The sequence below is a fragment of the Salmo salar genome, chromosome 14 (assembly GCF_965601325.2).
Source record: "Salmo salar chromosome 14, fSalSal1, whole genome shotgun sequence".
In the NCBI taxonomy this organism is placed as follows: Eukaryota; Metazoa; Chordata; class Actinopteri; order Salmoniformes; family Salmonidae; genus Salmo; species Salmo salar.
In genome coordinates, this window is record NC_138304.1 from 4512736 (window position 1) to 4535317 (window position 22582).

The 22582-nt window shown below is 43.0% G+C and overlaps 1 protein-coding gene across 2 annotated transcripts in view; it reads left to right on the forward strand.

Annotated features, from left to right (window-relative positions):
• Positions 1-22582, forward strand: part of myo10 (myosin X) — a 303162-nt gene that overhangs the window by 254077 nt on the left and 26503 nt on the right. The window contains exons 22-28 of one of the 2 annotated variants that reach the window (XM_082960691.1): positions 2000-2106; positions 6434-6643; positions 14355-14466; positions 17619-18452; positions 18667-18787; positions 19552-19795; positions 21626-21725. In XM_082960691.1, the coding sequence (XP_082816817.1) occupies positions 2000-2106; positions 6434-6643; positions 14355-14466; positions 17619-18452; positions 18667-18787; positions 19552-19795; positions 21626-21725 (1728 nt within the window). Of the gene's footprint in view, positions 1-1999; positions 2107-6433; positions 6653-14354; positions 14467-17133; positions 17174-17444; positions 18453-18666; positions 18788-19551; positions 19796-21625; positions 21726-22582 lie in introns of both variants that reach the window. The other variant, XM_082960690.1, reaches the window with a different exon arrangement.

Sequence of the window (22582 nt, forward strand, 5' to 3'; positions counted from 1 at the left end):
TCTCTATACTAGGTGGTCAGAGGAAGGCCCCAAAAATTGTCAAAGACTCCAGTCACCCAAGTCATAGACTGTTCTCTCTGCTACCGCACAGCAAGTGGTACCGGAGTGCCAAGTTTAAGTCCAAAAGGCTTCTTAACAGCTTCGACCCCCAAGTCACAAGACTGTTGAACAATTAATCAAATGGTCACCCGGACTATTTGCGTTGACACCCCCCCCCCCCCCCCCCCCTTTTGTTTTTACACTACTGCTACCTGCTGTTTATTATCTATGCTTAATCACTTTACCCCTACCTACATTACATGAACCCCCTTTATAAAGCCTCGTTATTGTTATTTTATTGTAACTTTTTTTTTTTACTTTAGTTTATTTAGTAAATATTTTCTTAACCCTATTTTCTTAAAACTGCATTGTTGGTTAAGGGCTTGTAACTAAGAATTTCTCAGAAAAGTCTACACCTATGCCTCCCGAGTGGTGCAGCGGTCTAAGGCTGAGCCACTCGGGACCCGGGTTCGATTCTGGGCTGTGCCACAGCCGGTTGCGACACCCATGACCTTCGCCTCTCCCAAGTCCCATGGGACCAGACTGGAACTACCAATTGGATATCACGAAATTGGGGAGAAAAAGGGGTAAAAAGTACCTAAAAAAACAATAAAACTCTACAGCTGTTGTATTTGGCACGTGACAAATTCTATTGGATTTATTCCTAGGTATATGTACATATCTACCTCGATTACCTCGTACCCCTTCACATTAAGTTATCGTTACTCATTGTGTATTTATTATTACGTGTTTTTGCTTTTCTATTATTTCTCAATTATCTTTCTCTGTGCATTGTTTGTAAGGGCCCGTAAGTAAGCATTTCACTGTTAGTCTACACCTGTTGTTTACGGAGCATGTGACAAATACAATCTGATTTGAATAACATTCATGTACAGTTATTACTGTGTAGTTACATAGTCATACTGGCAACTTAATGTACAGTGTTACCTAACATGCATTGATGAGACATTCTATCCTATATCTCAATATCTTGTTTAATGTCCCCTCCTATATCATTCGACAGGATAAAGCCAAGACAACCTGTTCAGCAATACCCCTGTAATTCTGACATTTCTCCATCGATTCACTTGAGACAACATCCCACATCTACATTTCTACAGTCTCTAATTGGCTTAACCTCAAGGCCCACAATTGAGCCTGGTTTCCCTATAGAAATGGAAGACAGCTTGGGTCTTAAAAAGGGCGGTCGGACTGCCTGTAGATTAGACCATTCAGAAACTGAGCCACTAAATCCCTTGCCTTCATTATTTTGCAGCCTTTAACGGTGGCTCCCGCAGTTTGAACAAAAGAGTGAGACTCGAACAAAAGAGTGAATAATTGATTTGATGAACATTGTGGTGTGTTGGGCTGTGTCGTTCTTTTGTGTTGGGTTTTAAATTGGTTTTAGCTGTATGTGAGTGGGTTTCTGAAGTTGTTGGCTTACATATTTGTAGTGGATTACAATTTATTTTGAGCATATTCTCAGGCAGAATAGCCGTTGATTGTCTAGCTATACTGTTCCACGTGTTCAAAGAAATGGAATGACATAGACTATACAGAGAGTTGGATTCAATCAAACATCACTGTTTACAATAATACTTGTTCATTCAGAAAACTGGAACTATCTGCCTATTAGGAGTGTACCTGGTATTTGCAAAGAGCCCAAAACCATTTAGATGCACTATTGTAAAGTGGTTGTTCCACTGGATATCATAAGGTGAATGCACCAATTTGTAAGTCGCTCTGGATAAGAGCGTCTGCTAAATGACTTAAATGTAATGTAAATGTACTATGTACAGTACAAAAAAGTACATTTGTAATATAATGTAAATCTATTATGTAGTGTCGGTTTGATCAAATTGCAGGCAAATGTATTTATTTGAAATGGATCCCTTGGTAACCTTCTTCTCCTTTACTGTATCCCCCTTCCTCTCTTTCCTCCCTGTCTATCCCCCCACAGGTGTTTCTACGGGAGTCTCTGGAGCACAGGTTGGAGAAGCAGCGAGAGTTGGAGGTGCTAAAAGCAGCCATGGTCATCCAGGCTCACGTCATGGGCTACATGGCCAGGTAAACATGCCACATATCCTGTATGTTCACCAGGTTTGAGGTCATTTTGGTTTAAGTTATGAAATTCACGAATCGAAAATTGCTGACCATAATCTTTTTTCAGTGTATGAATTTACATTTGAGATTCATTTCCAAAATTGACTAATTGGATGCTGAATTGACCACAACCCTGATAGGCATATGCCATACAGCGCACACACACACAAGTATGGGTAGCTGCAGCCCAATATGGTGACTGGACTATGGGTGAGTGGGTGTGTCGAAAGGAGTGGGTGTATGGAAAGCGAATCAGCTAACTGGCCTGATTTGTTGCCACTCCAGATCGTTTTGCGTGGCTGATTGGGCCGAACTACAAGTCCATAATAGGCCACCAGTGCTCAGCCGACTTGAAGTGCTTCCTACTGGGTAGCATGGTCGTGTTTCCGGCGGTAGCTACGTGGTCCTTTAAGATGGTCTAGATCAGAGGTGCACAATTGGCGGACCTCGGTCCGAGTCCGGACCGAGTGAAGGTTCTATCTGGACCTCGACACATTTCTCAGAAATAATTGTTAAATTAAATACTGATGAAGCAACCCTTTTTTTCAATGTACACATACTGAGCTGGCTCAGCGCAGCTGGGAAGGTTCTAGACAGCGCCCCATTCTACTGTGTGTTGTCCAATCACGTGCGTTATTTAAATCACTTCACGAAACTCAGCCAATCAAAGCAAATGTTTACAATGCATGTTAGGAGACTGATGTTGTCAGAGAGAGAGAGACAATGAGAGAAGCAAAAGCGGAAGCGAGAGGAGAAATTATAGAGTGGCCTGTGCAAAAATCAGAAAAGTCGATACAGAAAATTGAGCTTTCAAAGAGGAGTGGACAGACAAATATGCCTTTGTCCTTCCTGCAGCGAGTGTCAAACCGCTCTGCCTGATATGTTCAGAGACCGTGGCTCCAATAAAAAGTTCCAACGTGAAGCGCCCCTACGGGACAAAGCACAAATCTTTTGAGCAAACATATCAACAGCAGTCTGAGGTGAGGGCACGCAAAATAAACTAACTCAAAGCCCAATATGATCGATCCACCAGAGTCCCCTCCCTTGCATTCACTGCCCAACAACGTGCAAACGAATGTTCACTAAAAATAGCTTGGATTTTGGGTCAACACCAAAAGCCATTTACTGACGGGGGAGTGGTGATGGAGTGCATGAAAGCTGTTGCTGAAACTTTACTTGACGGTAACAAAAAAGACGAGCTGTGTGAAAAGATCAAGCAAATCCCAATGTCACGTACAACAACAGCAAGAAATACTGACAGAGGATGTATTAACACAGCTTGATGAAGCTATTCGGAGTGCACCATGCATAGCATTAGCTGTTAATGAATCTACTGCTGTGAGTGATAATGCCCAGCTTCTGGTGTATGTTAGATTTTACCACACAGGGAAGAAGAAGGAATTCTGTGAAGACCTGTTAGGTGTAACATCACTCGAGACACATACAAGAGGAAAGGACATATACAGTGGCTTGCGAAAATGTTCACACCCCTTGGCATTTTTCCTATTTTGTTGCCTTATAACCTGGAATTAAAATGGGATTTTTTTGGTTGTTTGTATCATTTGATTTGCACAACATTCCTACCACTTTGAAGATGCAACATATTTTTTATTGTGAAACAAACAACAAATAAGACAAAAAAAAGTCAATACTTTGTAGAGCAACCTTTTGCAGCAATTACAGCTGCAAGTCTCTTGGGGTATGTCTCTATAAGCTTGGCACATCTAGCCGCTGGGATTTTTGCCCATTCTTCAAGGCAAAACTGCTCCAGCTACTTCAAGTTGGATGGGTTCCACCAGTTTCCAGAGGAAAGGAAGATCTTCAAGGAGACTGTGCACACTTCCCAAAAGTGCAGGAACAGATTCAGGGTGAGAGAGATGTTTCTCCTCATATTGACTTCATAGATAATCTGATTGGAAACTTCAGAAATCGCTTTGTAGCTTCAGCCTTGGAAAGCAGCTCCTTCTCCTAATTGAGAATCCATTCCTCATCACCGATGTCAGGGGATTTTCAAAGGATGTGACACAGACCTTCAAGTGGGCACATGCTGGATCTCTACAGATGGAACTGATTGATCTGCAAGCAAATGTTGCACTAAGAGAGCACTTTCAACTAACTGATCATGACCCTTTCTGGCTGCAGGCTGTGTCTGAGACTGTGTTCCCTGGTCTAACCAAAGTAGAACTACACACCTTGACCATGTTTGGCTCCACATACAGTTGTGAGTCTTCTTTCTCCACTATGAACATCATTAACAGTAAGTACTGTTCTAGACTCACCAATGAGCACCTACATATGAGAATGGCACTGACTCCATTCCAGCCAAGGTTCAAATTACTGGCATGGCAAGCAAAAGCCTATTTCTCTCACTAAAGAAGAGCGATGGAGAAGTGAAGTGGGAGAGACAGTACCTAGGAGAATTGATGCAGTTTTGAAGGCAAAGAGTGGTCACACCAAATATTGATTTGATGTAGATTTTTCTTCTGTTCACTCACTTTGCATTTTGTTAATTGATAAATATAATCTATTAACATGTCTATTTTTGAAAGCATTCGTACTTTACAGCCTTTTTTCACACCTGCCTAAAACTTTTGCACAGTACTGTTCAAGAACTACATATGCCCCCAAATCATAGCGCACGTTAGACATTTTAATGGTTTGGACCTTTGGGGGGAGAAAATGTTAGTCATTGCACCTCTTTGAATTCTAATTGTGCACCCCTGGTCTAGATGGCTAACAGTTATTTCTTGTTTAGACTGCTATCCGACTTGAAATAAAATCATGCAACTCAGGCATCCTCTGGCTTAAAAACATAAGTCCAAACTCTCGCGGTATGGTAGCTCAATGTACGGTAGTTGCATGGTAAGAAACAGAAGAAGGGAAAAAAACTGTTCAATCAAAACCGTCATACCAAAAGCAGAGCGCTTTCGACACACCCACTCCTTTTCACATGCCCACTACTTTCCTTTCGACACACCCACTCCTTTTCACATGCCCACTACTTTCCTTTCCACACACCCACTCCTTTTCACACGCCCACTACTTTCCTTTCGACACACCCACTCCTTTTCACATGCCCACTACTTTCCTTTCGACACACCCACTCCTTTTCACATGCCCACTACTTTCCTTTCGACACACCCACTCCTTTCCACATGCCCACTACTTTCCTTTTGACACACCCACTCCTTTCCACACGCCCACTACTTTCCTTTCGACACACCCACTCCTTTCCACACGCCCACTACTTTCCTTTCGACACACCCACTCCTTTCCACATGCCCACTACTTTCCTTTTGACACACCCACTCCTTTCCACACGCCCACTACTTTCCTTTCGACACACCCACTCCCTTTCACATGCCCACTACTTTCCTTTCGACACACCCACTCCCTTTCACACGCCCACTACTTTCCTTTCGACACACCCACTCCTTTTCACATGCCCACTACTTTCCTTTCGACACACCCACTCCTTTCCACACGCCCACTACTTTCCTTTCGACACACCCACTCCTTTTCACATGCCCACTACTTTCCTTTCCACACACCCACTCCTTTTCACACGCCCACTACTTTCCTTTCGACACACCCACTCCTTTTCACATGCCCACTACTTTCCTTTCGACACACCCACTCCTTTCCACACGCCCACTACTTTCCTTTCGACACACCCACTCCTTTTCACATGCCCACTACTTTCCTTTCGACACACCCACTCCTTTCCACACGCCCACTACTTTCCTTTTGACACACCCACTCCTTTCCACACGCCCACTACTTTCCTTTCGACACACCCACTCCTTTCCACACGCCCACTACTTTCCTTTCGACACACCCACTCCTTTTCACATGTCCACTACTTTCCTTTCGACACACCCACTCCTTTCCACATGCCCACTACTGTGTATAATGTGTATATTTGTGCAGGGCACATTTGAAAAAGAGACCTAGGTCTCAATATGTCTTCCCAGGTAAAATAGAGGTAAAATAAAAAAAAATACTTTCCTTTCGACACACCCACTCTCCCATACTTCAGTCGCCATATTGGGATGCAGCTACCCCCTTCTCTACACACAGCCTCTTCGGGGGAAACGATTGGGCCAAAGTCAGACCCTGGGGGGGACCACTTCCCTGTTACACACTTGTCAGTAATTGTATATATGATTATGCATACATACTTACTGAATACCTATTGTGATGTTTAGCTATTCCAAGATGAGAACACACTAACAGATACGATTCTAAGACGAGCTATATCGATTTCCTTTTCATTGATGTCACTCCACAGGAAGCAGTACAGGAAGCTGCTGCAGTGCATTGTGGTCATTCAGAAGAACTACAGGGCGTTTTATTGGAGGCGGAAGTTCTTGCTCCTGCGCTGGGCCGCTCTCACCTTCCAGAAATGCCTGAGGGGCCAGTTGGGACGAAAGGTCTACTGCCAACTCCTGGATGAGAGGAAGATGATGGAGGAGGATAAGAGGAGGAGGAGGGTGGAAGAGCTGGATAGGTGGGCTATTTGCAGTTTCTGCATGTGTGTGTTTGTGTGCTAACTGGGGTTGGATTTGATTATTCCACTTTATTCATTTATGTAGAAGACACTGTTGTGTATGCTATTGCCCACGCGGCTGACTGGGTTATTTCTGAGCTTCAACCTGTCTTTATTGCCTTGCAGAAAATAACTATAACCGACTTCTTGTTAAATAATTGTCAACCCATAACACCATATTAAGGTGTGGGATTTTAACAGTATTACAACTAGCAATTAGCAATTCTGTTTCACTCCAGCAGCTAACATAATCTTTCCGTCCACAATTCCCCTGTGGGAACATGGCGACTCTCAACACCCGACAACACCCGCTACTATCCAAGAGATTGTTTGTGAGGAAATTGCCTCAGCCTTCAGCAATTAAAACCAGTAAATGAATATCTGCACTGCTTACTCAACTAAAGTGGACAGTTTGGAAACAGTGGCCAGTGTGACAGAGGTGCGACTCCATGACAAGGACACAGCGCAAACTAAGCTAGAAGGGGAGTAAAAAAGATAACAGAATCACTCAGACATAATTCCCGTAATTTCAAAATGCGGGTCACAGGACTTGAAACTGGTGTGGAAGCGGGAAACCCAACTTCCTTCATGAGCAAAATCTTTTATATGAACTGTTTGGGCAGGAAAAGCTTGGTCCCATGCCGCTGATTAACATTGCTCACCGCACGAGTCCTATCCACAACGGAGCTCGGTGTATGATTGTACGAATCCACAGTTTTGAAGTCTAATGGCAAATTGTTCGCCTCGCAGCGGAATTGGTGGCTTTGAAGAGGATCAGCATCTACCCAGTCCTGAGTGCCGAACTGCTGAAACAGAGGGCGACCTACAACTAGGTGAGATCACAGATACGCAAGCTAAACCTGAGATGCGACTCATCTTGACTTTCCAGAATACAACACAAACGTTTTCGACTGCCAAGGAGGCTCAATACTTATTTGAGAAGCACATCAAGCCAACACACAAGGGGACAAGCCGACAGATCTGGGCTAACCCCAATTTGACTGGCTCAATATTCAGGTATGCTATCCATGCACAATCCGGCCCTCACCATAAGACAATGATGAGGACAACCCCTCAATTGGGTAAAAGGAAAAAAATATGATTATTATTATGATTGCTGAACATTGGACTTTGTTATTATTTTATTGCCTATGGTTCAGGACATTTAGACAATGATGACATCAGATCAATTAATGAACAATGGACAATATTTTTGGGGGGTGACCAACTTTTTTTGTTTTTTGAGGGGTTCAGATCACAGGCAATAATATTCAAAAAGTACATAGATCCACCCTCCCGGCGATCAGAGAAAACCCTCCCCATACCACCCCTTCCCTGTGGGTCTAAAGCAAAGAAAGTAAAAAATATGAAAATACCTATACAGCGCCTTCAGAAAGTATTCACACCCCTTGACCGTTTCTATATTTTGTAGTGTCATTTTTGTCACCTTCCTACACACAGTGGTGTAAAGTCCTTAAGTAAAAATACGTTAAAGTACTATTAAGTAGTTTTTTTGAGTATCTGTTCTTTACTTTACTATTTATATTTTTGACAACTTTTACTTCACTACATTCCTAAAGAAAATGATGTACTTTTTACTCCATACATTTTCCCTGAATGCTTAGCAGCACAGGAAAGTTGTCCAATTCACACACTTATCAAGAGAACATCCCTGGTCATCCCTACTGCCTCTGATCTGGCAGACTCACTAAACACAAATGCTTTATTCGTAGATTTGCATTGGGGGCCACGATCGGAGACGATATTCTCAGGAAGGCCGTAGTGCCGGAAGACCTGCTGGAACAGTGCCTCAGCGACCTGGATAGCGGTAGAGAGACCAGAGAGAGGGATGAAACAGCATGATTTTGAATCTGTCTACTATCACAAAAATGGTGGCATAACCATTAGAAGAGAGGAGATCAGTGACAAAATCAATGGACAGATGAGACCAGGGACGCTGAGGCACGGGAAGGGGAAGGAGTTTCCCTGCTGGAGTGTTCCGGGGGTATTTGGATTGGGCACATACGGAACAGCAGGTTGACATAACGAGTGACATCCTATGGCAAGGTGGGCCACCCATACTTTCCAGAGATGGACTGAATGGTGCATGTGATACCTGGATGTCCAGAGACAACAGCTGTGTGCGACAAGGTCAACAGCCGATCCCTTATCCCCGTGGGAACGTAGGTGCGCTCAGAAGGACAGGTAGAAGGTGCAGGTTCCCTCTCCAGGACCTGGTGAATTTCCACATCTACATCCCAGAGCACAGGGGCTACAACTTGAGAGGGCGGAATTATGGGTGCACTGAAGACAGGAACCTCTCCCGATTCGTAGAAACGGGACAGGGCATCGGCTTTGTGTTTTTTAAATAAAATCTGGTGAAGAAAAGGGCCCGCCTGGCTTGGCGGGGGTTCAGTCGCCTCGAGTGCGTATGTACTCCAGGTTCCGATGGTCAGTGAGGATGAGAAATGGGTCCTGGGGGCCTTCCAGCCAGTGCCTCCACTCCTCTAATGCCAACTTCACCGCCAGGAGCTCCCGATCGCCAACATCATAGTTCCTCTCTGCAGGAGACAGCTTTTTAGAATAATACACACATGGATACAATTTCTCTGGATTACCTTGACGTTGGGACAGGACAGCCCCCACACCTACTTCTGAAGCATCCACCTCCATGAAGGGCAGCGTAGGATCTGGATGTTTGAGCAACCGGGCGGAGGTGAAACGTCCCTTCAGTAGGCGGAATGCTTCGTCAGCTGCAGGATTCCACCCCAACTTCCAGGGACCACGCTTGAGGAGAGAAGTGAGAGGAGATCGAGCTAAAGTTCTTAATGAATCGGCAGTAGAAGTTGGCAAATTAATGTTCGGATTACGGGATGACAAGGTCATTTTCCATATTCTGTTCCGGTCAAGGGTTTGTTCAGATTCCATTTAAATCTATGGGCCATACTTTTGACACTCTCACATATGGATGCAAGGACTGACCATCCATGACCTCAAAATGATAGTTTTAACCATGTATCAAATCAAAGTTTATTTCTCACGTGCGCCGAAAACAACAGGTGTAGACCTTACAGGGAATTGCTTACTTACAGGCTCTAACCAATAGTGCAAAATGGTATTAGGTGAACAATAGGTAAGTAAAGAAATAAAAACAACAGTAAAAAAGACAGGCTATATACAGTAGCGAGGCTACATACAGAGCTATACAGTGTTTGTTTACAATTACATTGGCTACAAACAAACATGCTCATGAGATGTTTCTAAGTTACATTCTTCAAGAATCAATGGCTATATACAGTATTAAATGGAAACTTCACCACTAGACACTATTTGGGGTGTTTTCCGGTCTCCCTATATAATTGTGAGTGATGAGAGGGTGTTGAATTCTGGCCCTGGGAGAGTTCAACCAATGATGTCATTGGTTGATTGAACCTGCTGTCTGATCAAAAAAATGTATGGAATCATGTTTTGTAGCAATTATTGTGGCCTTTATGTTTCGCTGATTGCCCTTGTTAAATAGAGCCATTGGATTTGTCTCACTGATGTTCCTATCTGCCAGGACATTGCAGGATATCTACGGTGACTCATATTCCTAGGCTTTGTGTAGACTACGGCCTGATGGGAGCCATCAGGGTAAATGACAAGCTAGTAAGTTGTTTTGCTGTCGGTATCTAGCTAGCACTATAAGCTCTATTTCAGTACAGAACAATTTGGTGATCGATTTGGCCATAACAGGGCATGCTAGAACCACAACAAGCCTAGCTAGCTAGCTGTGCTGTTTTCTATATCTAAAATGTACTGTAGTCTAACGTTATAGCTAGCTAGCGAACTAGCCTAGCTTGCCTTAGTGACTCTCAATGAGCAAAGCTGGAGAAATGTTTTGATGATGATGGCGGAGAGTAAAGGAATTACTTTGGCTTTGTGACACATATTTGTGTCATATTCTCATATTCTCATATTCTACAAAACGCTGCTACAGTAGGAATGCAGACCGTACACAACGATTGCCCATAAATGTGTAATAGCGTTTTTGTCTTCCTCTCATAGACAGTACTGCTTGGATACAAATAAGTTGATGACTCTCAAGAGGAGTTGTGAAAGGTTCCATAATAACAAACTCCCCTCCCTTGTATCAAAGTGACTCCGAACACCTCACTGCACCACCCAAACACACCATATGCAAGTACAGTGGATTCGGAAAGTATTCAGACTCCTTGACTTTTTCCCCATTTTGTTACGTTACAGCCTTATTCTAAAATGTATTCAAAAAAAATGTATCATCAATCTACACACAATACCCCATAATGACAAAGCAAAAACAGGTTTTTAGACATTTTTGCCCCTAAAAAACAAAAAATAAACTGAAATGTCGCATTTACATAAGACTTCAGACCCTTTACTCTGTACTTGGTTGAAGCACCTTTGGCAGTGATAACAGCCTCGAGTCTTCTTGAGTATGACGCTACAAGCTTGGGACCCCTGTATTTGGGGAGTTTCTCCCATTCTTCTCTACAGATCCTCTCAAGCTCTGTCAGGTTGGATGGGGAGCATTGCTGCACAGCTATTTTCAGGTCTCTCCAGAGATGTTCGATCTTTTTCAAGTCCCGGCTCTGGCTGGGCCTCTCAAGGACCTTCCTAGACTTGTCCCGATGCTACCCCTGCGTTGTCTTGGCTGTGTGCTTAGGGTCTTTGTCCTGTTGGAAGGTGAGCCTTCGCCCCCGTCTGAGGTCCTGAGCACTCTGGAGCAGGTTTTCATAAAAAAATCTCTCTGTACTTTGCTTCGATCATCTTTCCCTCGATACTGATTAGTCTCGCAGTCCCTGCCGGTGAAAAACATCCCCACAGCATGATGCTGCCACCACCATGCTTCACCGTAGGCCAAAGAGTTCAATCTTGGTTTCATCAGACCAGAGAACCTTGTTTCTCATGGTCTGAGAGTCCTTTTAGCAAACTCCAAGCGTTCTGTCATGTACCTTTTACTGAGGAGTGGCTCTAGCCACTTTACTATAAAGGCCAGGATTGGTAGAGTGCTGCAGAGATGGTTGTCCTTCTGGAAGGTTCTCCCATCTCCACCGAATAACTCTAGAGCTCTGTCAGAGTGACCATCGTGGTCACCTCTCTGACCAAGGCCCTTCTCCCCCTATTGCTCAGTTTTGCCAGGCGGCCAGCTGTAGGAAGACTCTTGGTGGTTCCAAACTTCTTCCATTTAAGAATGATGGAGGCCACTGTGTTCTTGGGGATCTTCAATGCTGCAGAATTGTTTTGGTACCCTTCCCCAGATCTGTACCTCGACACAATCCTGTCTCGGAGATCTACAATTCCTTCGACCTCATGGATAATGTTTTTGCTTTGACATGCACTGTGTAGTATTTATTATTAAGCATTAGTACTATATTTTTCTTGTACTGTGCCTTTAGAAAGTATTCACACCCCATTACTTTTTTGTTAGAGCCTGAATTTAAAGTGGATTAAATTGATATGTTGTGTTACTGGCCTATACACAATATCCCATCATGTCAAAGTGGAATTATGTATTTAGGCAAATTAATTACAAATGAAAAGCTGAAATGTTTTGAGTCAATAAGTATTCAACCCCTTTGTTATGGCAAGCCTAAATACATTTGGGAGTAAAAATTTGCTTAACAAGTCACATAATAAGTTATATGGAATCGCTCTGTGCAATAATAGTGTTTAACTTGAGTTTTGAATGACTACCTCATCTCTGTATTATCTGCATGGTGAAGTTATTAATTACACTTTGGATGGTGTATCAATACACCCAGTCACGACAAAGATAGAGGTGTTCTTCCTAACTCGAAGAGGAAGTAAACCTGAAGAGGAAGTAAACCACTCAGAGATTTCACTATGAGGCCAATGGTGACTTTAAAACATTTACAGGGTTTAATGGTTGTGATAGGAGAAAACTGAGGATGGATCAACAACATTGTAGTTACTCCACAATACTAACCTAAATGACAAAGTGAAAAGAAGGAAGCCTCCACAGAATAAAAATATTCCAAAACATGCATCCTGTTTGCAATAAGGCACTAAAGTAAAACTACAATAAATGCGGCAATGAAATAAACGTTATGTTATCAATACAAAGCATTATGTTTTTGGCAAACCCAACACATCACTGAATACTACTCTTCATATTTTCAAGCATGGTGGTGGCTGCATCGTGTTATGGGTATGCTTGTCATCGGCAAGGACTAGGGGATGAAAAATAATGGAATAGAGCTAAGCACAGGCAAAATCCTAGAGGGACACCTGGTTCAGTCTGCATTCCAACAGACACTAGGAGACAAATTCACCATTCAGCATGACAGTAACCTAAAACACAAGCCCAAATATACACTGGAGTTCCTTACCAAGACGACATTGAATGTTCCTGAGTGACTTACTTACAGTTTTGACTTAAATTGGCTTGAAAACATATGGCAAGACTTGCAAATGGCTGTGTAGCAATGATCAACAACCAACTTGACAGAGCTTTAAGAGTTTTTTAAAGAATAATGTGCAAATATTGTACAGTCTAGGTGTGCGAAGCTCTTAGACACTTACCCAGAAAGACTCACAGCTGTAATCACTGCCAAAGGTTATTCTAACATGTATTGACTCAGGGGTGTGAATACTTATTTAAATGAGATATTTCTGTAGTTCATTTTCAATACATTTGCTAAGATTTCTAAAAAGTTGTTTTCACTTTGTCATTATGAGGTATTGTATGTAGATGGGTGAGAACATTTTATTTCATCATTTTGAATTCAGGCTGTAACACAACAAAATGTGGAACACGTCAAAGGGTATGAATACTTTCTGAAGGCACTGTATGTCATTCAGTGCTATAACTGTTCCTGCATACTGCTGTGTAAACTCACCTCAGTCACCAGAGCAAGTCAAGTTGGTCTTGAATACAAGCCATGTCTACTTATTTGCTATATTGGCAGACTAGCTGTTTTATTAAAACATGTTTACTTGCCAACAAATGTGTTTAAATGATACATCAACTCCCTGCACCATTTGTTTAAGCAGTAAGACTGAAGCTAGTTTATCCAAATACTTTTCATGAATATCACAATGAATGGATCAAGAAGGTTAAGTCAACACTATTGGTTTCTGATGCAACTGGAATCATTTAGTCACTTGTCAGTAAAAATATATTAAACACCATTATATACATATGTACAACAGATAGAAATATCTATACCACAATGAAGTTGTGAGCATACTAGGCATTCTATATTATACTACAGCATAATATAAGTCTAACTGTATATGAAATCAAATGTATTTATATAGCCCTTCTTACATCAGCTTTGTACAGAAACCCAGCCTTAAACCCCAAACAGCAAGCAATGCAGGTGTAGAAGCACGGTGGCTAGGAAAAACTCCATGGAAAGGCAAAACCTAGGAAGAAAACTAGAGAGGAACCAGGCTATGAGGGGTGGCCAGTCCTCTTCTGGCTGTGCCGGGTGGAGATTATAACAGAACATGGCCAAGATGTTCAAATGTTCATAAATGACCAGCATGGTCAAATAATAGTAATGACAGTGAACAGGTCAGGGTTCCATAGCTGCAGGCAGAACAGTTGAAACTGGAGCAGCAGCACGGCCAGGTGGACTGGGGACAACAAGGAGTCATCATGCCAGGTAGTCCTGAGGCATGGTCCTAGGGCTCAGGTCCTGAGAGAGAGAGAGAGAGAAAGAAAGAAAGAAAGAAAGAAAGAAAGAAACAAAGAAACAAAGAAAGAGAGAAAGAGAGAATTAGAGAGAGCATACTTAAATTCACCGGATAAGACAGGAGAAATACTCCAGATATAACAGACTGAACCTAGCCCCCCGACACATAAACTACTGCAGCATAAATACTGGAGGCTGAGAAAGGAGGGGTCAGGAGACACTGTGGCCCCATCCGATGATAGGATGTTGTGTTGGTTAAATGTTCCAGGCAGGTTCCAGAATGCTTTTCTTGTGTTGTGTAATGGCAGCTGGTTTAGCAAGCTTTGGCACTGTGGCGATGTTGGCAAGGATGTTGAGTTTGGGGGGCTGTGACCCTGGCTTCTTGTAGACAACCGTTTTGTCCTTTCTGCACTCCACAGCCAGGTGGACAAGCCTCTTGTACACTTTCTTCTCCACCCACTGCTTCAACCTCTTGCAGAATAATTGTTTTTACTGCAAGTCTCCTGGAAAGACATTGACTGATAATGAGGATGTGTAAAACATGAAGGCTGATCATGAGGATGTGTAAAACATGAAGACTGATCATGAGGATGTGTAAAACATGAAGGCTGATCATGAGGATGTGTAAAACATGAAGACTGATCATGAGGATGTGTAAAACATGAAGACTGATCATGAGGATGTGTAAAACATGAAGACTGATCATGAGGATGTGTAAAACATGAAGGCTGATCATGAGGATGTGTAAAACATGAAGGCTGATCATGAGGATGTGTAAAACATGAAGGCTGATCATGAGGATGTGTAAAACATGAAGGCTGATCATGAGGATGTGTAAAACATGAAGGCTGATCATGAGGATGTGTAAAACATGAAGGCTGATCATGAGGATGTGTAAAACATGAAGGCTGATCATGAGGATGTGTAAAACATGAAGGCTGATCATGAGGATGTGTAAAACATGAAGGCTGATCATGAGGATGTGTAAAACATGAAGGCTGATCATGAGGATGTGTAAAACATGAAGGCTGATCATGAGGATGTGTAAAACATGAAGGCTGATTATGAGGATGTGTAAAACATGAAGGCTGATCATGAGGATGTGTAAAACATGAAGACTGATCATGGGGATGTGTAAAACATGAAGGCTGATCATGAGGATGTGTAAAACATGACGACTTATCATGAGGATGTATAACCATGTTCATCTGTAAACAAAAAAGGGTACAGTAGACTGCTTTGTGTTTTCTTACAGTCAGAGTCAATAATGAGGCATTGAGATGAGCTATTAGCAAAGATATGCCAAGTTTGAGGGGGGTTTGACTTGTAGACAGTCTAGTCGTGCATTGTTGTGTATGAGCACCTACAGTTGTGCTGTTGAGTAGAAAAGCACTGCCAACAGTAGAGTAAATAGGCTAGAAGAGTATACTAATTTCCACTCTCTCCCATGCCAAAGAACTGACTGCAAGGGACTGAAAGTTTAAGGAGCACTTGTCATGTAGACAAGTTTAGTTTAGTGTATTGGGGATAAATACCTTTGGCTGTGCTGGCATGTTTCAAAGTCAGATGATGTTGAGCTTGCGCTTGTTCTTGGCTGAAGGCTTTCATCCAATGGGTCTACAGGCTCTGTACTACTGAAGCTGCTGTCAAGGTCATCAGCAGCAGGGTTAGTCTGTAGGAAACACAGTAGTCAGTAATTAGCTAACATTTTACTACCTTGTCCCCATCAATACACACTCAAACAAGGTACTATATCGACCCACCCCTCTCATGTCAATAAATCATTCCTTCTAACCTTCACACACAATACCCACCCCCAGCAGACATCAATCCATCACCCACACCATTCCCTTCTTACTAATACTTCCTTTTCTCCAATTTAGACTTTGTCTTGCATGAACAATCAACTAAGCCTCCATAATACAGAGAAAACTACAGTAGAAGTTATATCCTTCTTGTAAACACACCAGTGACGTGTATTCATGGATGCCAAGGGAAGCCAGGCTTCCCCCAAAAATGTAGCCAGAAAAATCAAATAATAATGTATCTTTTGTGTTTTATACTTTTCCTTCAATTCGCAAGAGGCTGAATGTATCTCACTGGAGAAAGCATCCGAGTGAGCAAAACAGCACCCCTCTGTCTCAGTATGTGTAGCCCATCTATCTGATGCTGTCTGGTCAAAAAGAGTATGACCAAAGATTTGTATAACTATACTCTGTGAAGGGCGCATGTCCAATAACTCAATCCCCCATTGCATTTCTTCTAAAGAAAGCAATTTTTTCAACTTTGGCAAAGGGTAAAGTCTACAAAACTTAGTCCACTCTGTTCGTAACATATTCTAGTTATTGAGATTAAATGTTTCATCGATTAGAAAATGTGCAGAATGTCGGCCAAAATCCATCTTGCTCCATCTTCTCCCACTGCCGGCCACTGGGCTTCCTCTTATCACTATATTTGGTAGTGAGTCAAAACGCCAAGTGGATGTTTCACATTTATACATCCGGTGAAATATCTGTCTCATTGTTCTATATGTGGTATGACATTGTATGACATTGTTAGGAAGCTAGGCTAGCGAGCAAGTTATAATACTGTTTATTTTGTTTATATATTTTTTCACCTTTATTTTGTTAGGGAGTAATGTTTAGACCAAGGTTTCTTTTTCAAATGAGCCATGTAAATACAAAAAATGCACACATGAAATGCGTGGTAATATGTAACATGACATGATGTCGCTGTTTTCTGTGTGTTTTTTTATTATAGGGAAAAGAAGAGGCTGGAGGCTGAATGGCAAGCACAATATGTAAGAGTATCTATTAATCACATAACATTCATTTAGGATTTGCTTCTAAATTGGCTTTATAGTATCACCCCTTTCTCAATGCATGTTGCATGATTGTCTTTCACTCTCGGTGCCTGTTGGATAAAACCGAGGTAAACATTTTGCCACTGCGCTTTGTGTTGTGCTATCTCTCTCTGTCTTAGTTGCCTTTTGTTTAATAGCTTGCTGACCACTCTCAGTACCAGTCTCTCTCGAAACATTAGTTTTTGCGCTCTCTTTTCTTTCTCCATAGGCAGAGAAAGCCAGGAAGGTTGAGGACCTCCATCGGGCCCAAGAGCTATACCTTCTGACTCAGACACAAACACAGACACAGAAAAATACACAGACACAACAAGCAACATTGCCGGCAACTCAGGCAGTGCAGCAACAGCTGAATGAAATAGAGTCTTGCAAAATGTTCGAAGAGATCTCTACGGAGGAGTTTTCCGAAGAGGCGGTGCGGCCCCAGGACGCATCCCAGGACGCCTCGCAGGTGGAGGAGATCCTACGTCTGGAGCGGGAGATCCAAGAGCTTCAGCGGCAGAAGGAGCAGCAGGAGCTGTCCCTGACCGAGGCCTCCCTCCACCGTCTGCAGACCCTCCGTGACCAGGAGCTGCAGCGCCTGGAGGACGAGGCGTGCAAGGCCGCCCAGCAGTTCTTGGAGTCGCTCAACTTCGACGAGATTGATGAGTGCGTGCGCAATATTGAGTGCTCGCTGGGCGTGGAGGAGGAGGAGAAGGTAGGTGGAGAGAGGGATGAGGGCGAGGAGGAAGAGGTGGACGAAGGCTTTGGCGCCGATGATGAGGGATACAAGGACTCACCCAACCCCAGCGAGCATGGCCACTCAGACGGCCAGCGCACCAGTGGCATCCGCACCAGTGACGACTCATCCGAGGAGGACCCGTACGCTAATGACGGAATGCAGATCCCACTCCTGCCACCAAATACACTACTCCACCAGCCGCTGCCCCTGCCGCCGCAATTTCAAGCCTGCCACAGCGCCTCCTCTGGCGGGGACTTGGTCTACTGCCACCCCCAGGTTTCGGAGGCCCAGTCCGATGATCTGGTCGAGCTCATTCCTCCGGATGAAGACTCGGACTATGACCAGGATGACTATGATGAGGGGGCCGTAGTGTCCAGTGGCAGCATGGCGTTCTCACAACCCTGCAAAGGGCAGTGGTCACCTGACTACCACGGCTCTGTGGGCACCTACAACAGTTCGGGGACCTATCGCTTCAGCTCGGACGGGGCCCAATCATCGGTGGGTACCAGCTGTGGGTGACATCACAACCTAGTTCAGGGGTCGAAGCAATAATATGGTTAATGGTTTTCATCAGTAAAAGTGAAACCAAGACATATTTTACTTATGATGTTGACATAATAACATGTTTATGTTAAACCTCTGTCTCTTATCGCAATATTTTTCAATATCTCTCTCTTTCTCTCGCTCTCTCTTTTTCCCTCTCTCTGCTCAGTTTGAGGACAGCGAGGACGATTTCAACAGGTTCGACATGGACGACGAGCTGTCCTACCGACGAGACTCGGTCTATAGTTGTGTCACACTGCCATACTTTCACAGCTTCCTCCACATCAAAGGTAACACATTTTTGTTCTAGCCCAGCACTAACACAACTAATTGATAAACTAGTCATCAAACCCATGGTTAGTTGAATCAGGTGTTTACTTTTCACTGAGTCACACTTTGCCATTATTACAATTTACCACTAGGTTGCACTGCAGGCATTTGGGAAGAGCACGGCAGTGTTCCTCCATATTGGCAAAATGAGTGCATGGGGGTCTTTCCAACTCACTGCTCACCATTATCCCTCTCTCTCCCGCTATCCCCATCACACCATCTCTCTTTAGGGGGTCAGAGGAGCAGTTGCTTGTGCTTGTTGTGACGTTGTCCCTTCTCTCCCCTTCACTCTCACTTTCTTTCTAGCTCTATGTCCTTTCCTCTCTCATTCCATTTACATTTACATTTTAGTCATTTAGCAGACGCTCTTATCCAGAGCGACTTACAGTAGTGAATGCATACATTTCATACATTTTTTTTTTTTTTCCTGTGCTCCTGTGTTCCTTTTTTTCCACATTCCCTGTCACTTGCCCTTACTCTTTAATATTGTATGAACATATTAAATGTTTTTTCATTGAAACTCAATCATTTGTTTCTGGTTTATATTCCAAGTTATTTTGTTGAAGAATCAATGGGGAAATAGCTTTAATTGAAATGACCATTGAACTTTAATGGATGTTAATCTCTTTGACTGTGTTGCAGCCACACGGTCTTACCTCTACACTTTAATTTAATAATTTCCAATGCCTAACATCTCCCCCTCTCTCTCCCTTCTCTACCCCAGGTGGCCTGATGAACACGTGGAAGCGGCGTTGGTGCGTGCTGAAGGACGAGACCTTCCTGTGGTTCCGCGCTAAGCAGGAGGCCCTGAAGCAGGGCTGGCTCCACAAGAAGGGTGGCGGCTCCTCAACGCTGTCACGCCGCAACTGGAAGCGCCGCTGGTTCGTCCTGCGCCAGAGCAAGCTCATGTACTTCGAGAAAGACGGCGAGGACAAGATGAAGGGCATGCTGGACATGCATGCAGCCAAGTAAGGAGTGAACTATATAAGGGCTATGTTAAAATGCATCCTTCCTGCTGCCCTTCCTTGAGGTAAACAGTGTATTTGTATTTATTATGGATCCCCATTAGCTGCTGCCGAAGCAGCAGCTACTCTTCCTGGGGTCCAGCAAAATTAAGGCAGTTAATACAATTTTAAAAACATTACAGTACATTCACAGATTTCACAACACACTGTGTGCCCTCAGGCCCCTACTCTACCTCTACCACATATCTACACTACTAAATCCATGTCTATGTATTGTGTGTGTGTGTGTGTGTGTGTGTGTGTGTGTGTGTGTGTGTGTCTGTGCCAATGTTTGTGTTGCTTCACAGTCCCCGCTGTTCCTTAAGGTATTTTTTAATCTGTTTTTTAAATCAAATTTGACTGCTTGCATCAGTTACTTGATGTGGAATGGAGTTCCATATGTAGTACTGTGTGCCTCCCATAGTCTGTTCTGGACTTGGGGACTGTGAAGAGACCTCTTGTGGCATATCTTGTGGATTATGCATGGGTGTCCGAGCTGTGTGCCAGTAGTTTAGACAGACAGTTCGGTGCATTCAACATGTCAATACCTCTCATAAATAAAAGTAGTGATGAAGTCAATCTCTCCTCCACTTTCAGCCAGGAGAGATTGACATGCATATTATTAATTATAGCTCTCTGTGTACATCCAAGGGCCAGCCGTTCTGCCTTGTTCTGAGCCAATTGCAATTTTCCTAAGTCCTTTTTTGTGGCACCTGACCACACGATTGAACAGTAGTCAAGGTGCGACAAAACTATGGCCTGTAGGACCTGCCTTGTTGATAGTGTTGTTAAGAATGCAGAGCATCGCTTTATTATAGACATACTTCTCCCCATCTTAGCTACTACTGCATCAATATGTTTGACCATGACAGTTAACAATCTAGGGTTACTCCAAGCAGTTTAGTCATCTCAACTTGCTACATTTCCACAAGATTTAGTTGAGGTTTAGGGTTTAGTGAGTGTTTTGTTCCAAATACAATGCTTTTAGTTTTAGAAATATTTAGGGCTAACTTATTCCTTGCCACCCACTCTGAAACTAACTGCAGCTCTTTGTTGAGTGTTGCAGTCATTTCAGTCACTGTAGTAGCTGACATGTATAGTGTTGAGTCATCCGCATACATACACACTCTAGCTTTACTCAAAGTCAGTGGCATGTCATTAGTAAAGATGGAAAAAAGCAAGTGGCCTACACAGCTACCTTGAAGATTTCCTGCTTCTACCTGGATTATGTTTGAGAGACTTCCATTAAAGAACACCCTCTGTGTTCTGTTAGACAAGTAACTCTTTATCCGCATTATAGCAGGGAGTGTAAAGCCATAACACATATGTTTTTCCAGCAGCAGACTATGATCGATAATGTCAAAAGCCACACTGAAGTCTGACAAGACAGCCCCCACAATAATTTTATCATCAATTTCTCTCAGCCAATCATCAGTTATTTGTGTAAGTGCTGTGCTTGTTGAGTGTCCTTCCCTATAAGCATGCTTAAATTCTGTTGTCAATGTGTTTACAGTGAAATAGAATTGTATCTGGTCAAACACCAATTTTTCCAGTGATCTTACTTGACATGTTTATTGACACAGTGAAAACCTTGCTCCTATCAAATCATATTAGATCAGTGATTTCCTCAAAGATCGGAGGAAAGAAGGATACATTTTAGAGTATTTAAATAGAAGAACATATTATACAAAGCTGTCTTTCTTAATGCCTATCTGGCTAGTTTGGGGTTTTGTCTCTAGGTTTTATATCTGAAGAGAGGGAACTGATCTAGATTGATGTACTTCTATCTTGCAGAGAGATTGTGGACAACACAGGCAAGGAGAACGGAATCGACATCATCATGCCAGAGCGCACCTACCACCTTATTGCTGAGACCGCTGAGGATGCCAGGCAAGTCTAGTGTGTGTGTGTGTGTGTGTGTGTGTGTGTGTGTGTGTGTGTGTGTGTGTGTGTGTGTGTGTGTGTGTGTGTGTGTGTGTGTGTGTGTGTGTGTACATGTGCATGGTCATCTACTAGGATCAGTTATTGACCAAGTAGAGACCAAGCCATTCAACTGCCCATATCAAAACAAATCAAATCAAGCTTTATTTATACAGCACATTTCAGATATGGAATGCAACGCAATGTTCTTCACAGGAAACAATTATAATAAAAAACAATGAAAACAAAAGCTGAAATATTTACTACACAACAAACTTAAGATAAAAACAAAAGAATTACAAAAACTGAATGACTAAAAACCACCCTAAGGAAGAGCAAAGCTAAAAAGTATTATGGTCTCTTTTAAATATGTCCACAGTTTCAGCCCCCCCCAGGTTCTCTGGCAGGCTATTCCAAAGGCTGGGGGCATAATAACTAAAGGCTCCCTTGTCATGCCTATTGGTCCTAGGGTTTGGGATAGTTAAAAGCCCAGAGGACCTGAGGGACCTACTGGGTACATAACTTTTTAATTGTGTCTGACATGTATTGGGGTGATTTAAAAACCAATAGAAAAATCTTAAAACGAATTATAAAACTCACAGGCAGCCAGTGCAGAGACCTTAAAACCAGGGTAATGTGTGCTCTCCGTCTGATCTTGGTCAGTACCCGTGCTGCAGCAGTTGACCAATGGCTTTCTTGGGTAGACCAGACAGGAGGGCATAACAACAGTCACGCCTGCTTGTAATAAAAGCATGGATTAGTCTCTCTGTATCACCCTGAGATAGAAACAGCCGCACCATGGCAATGTTCCTCAGGTGATAAAAAGCTATT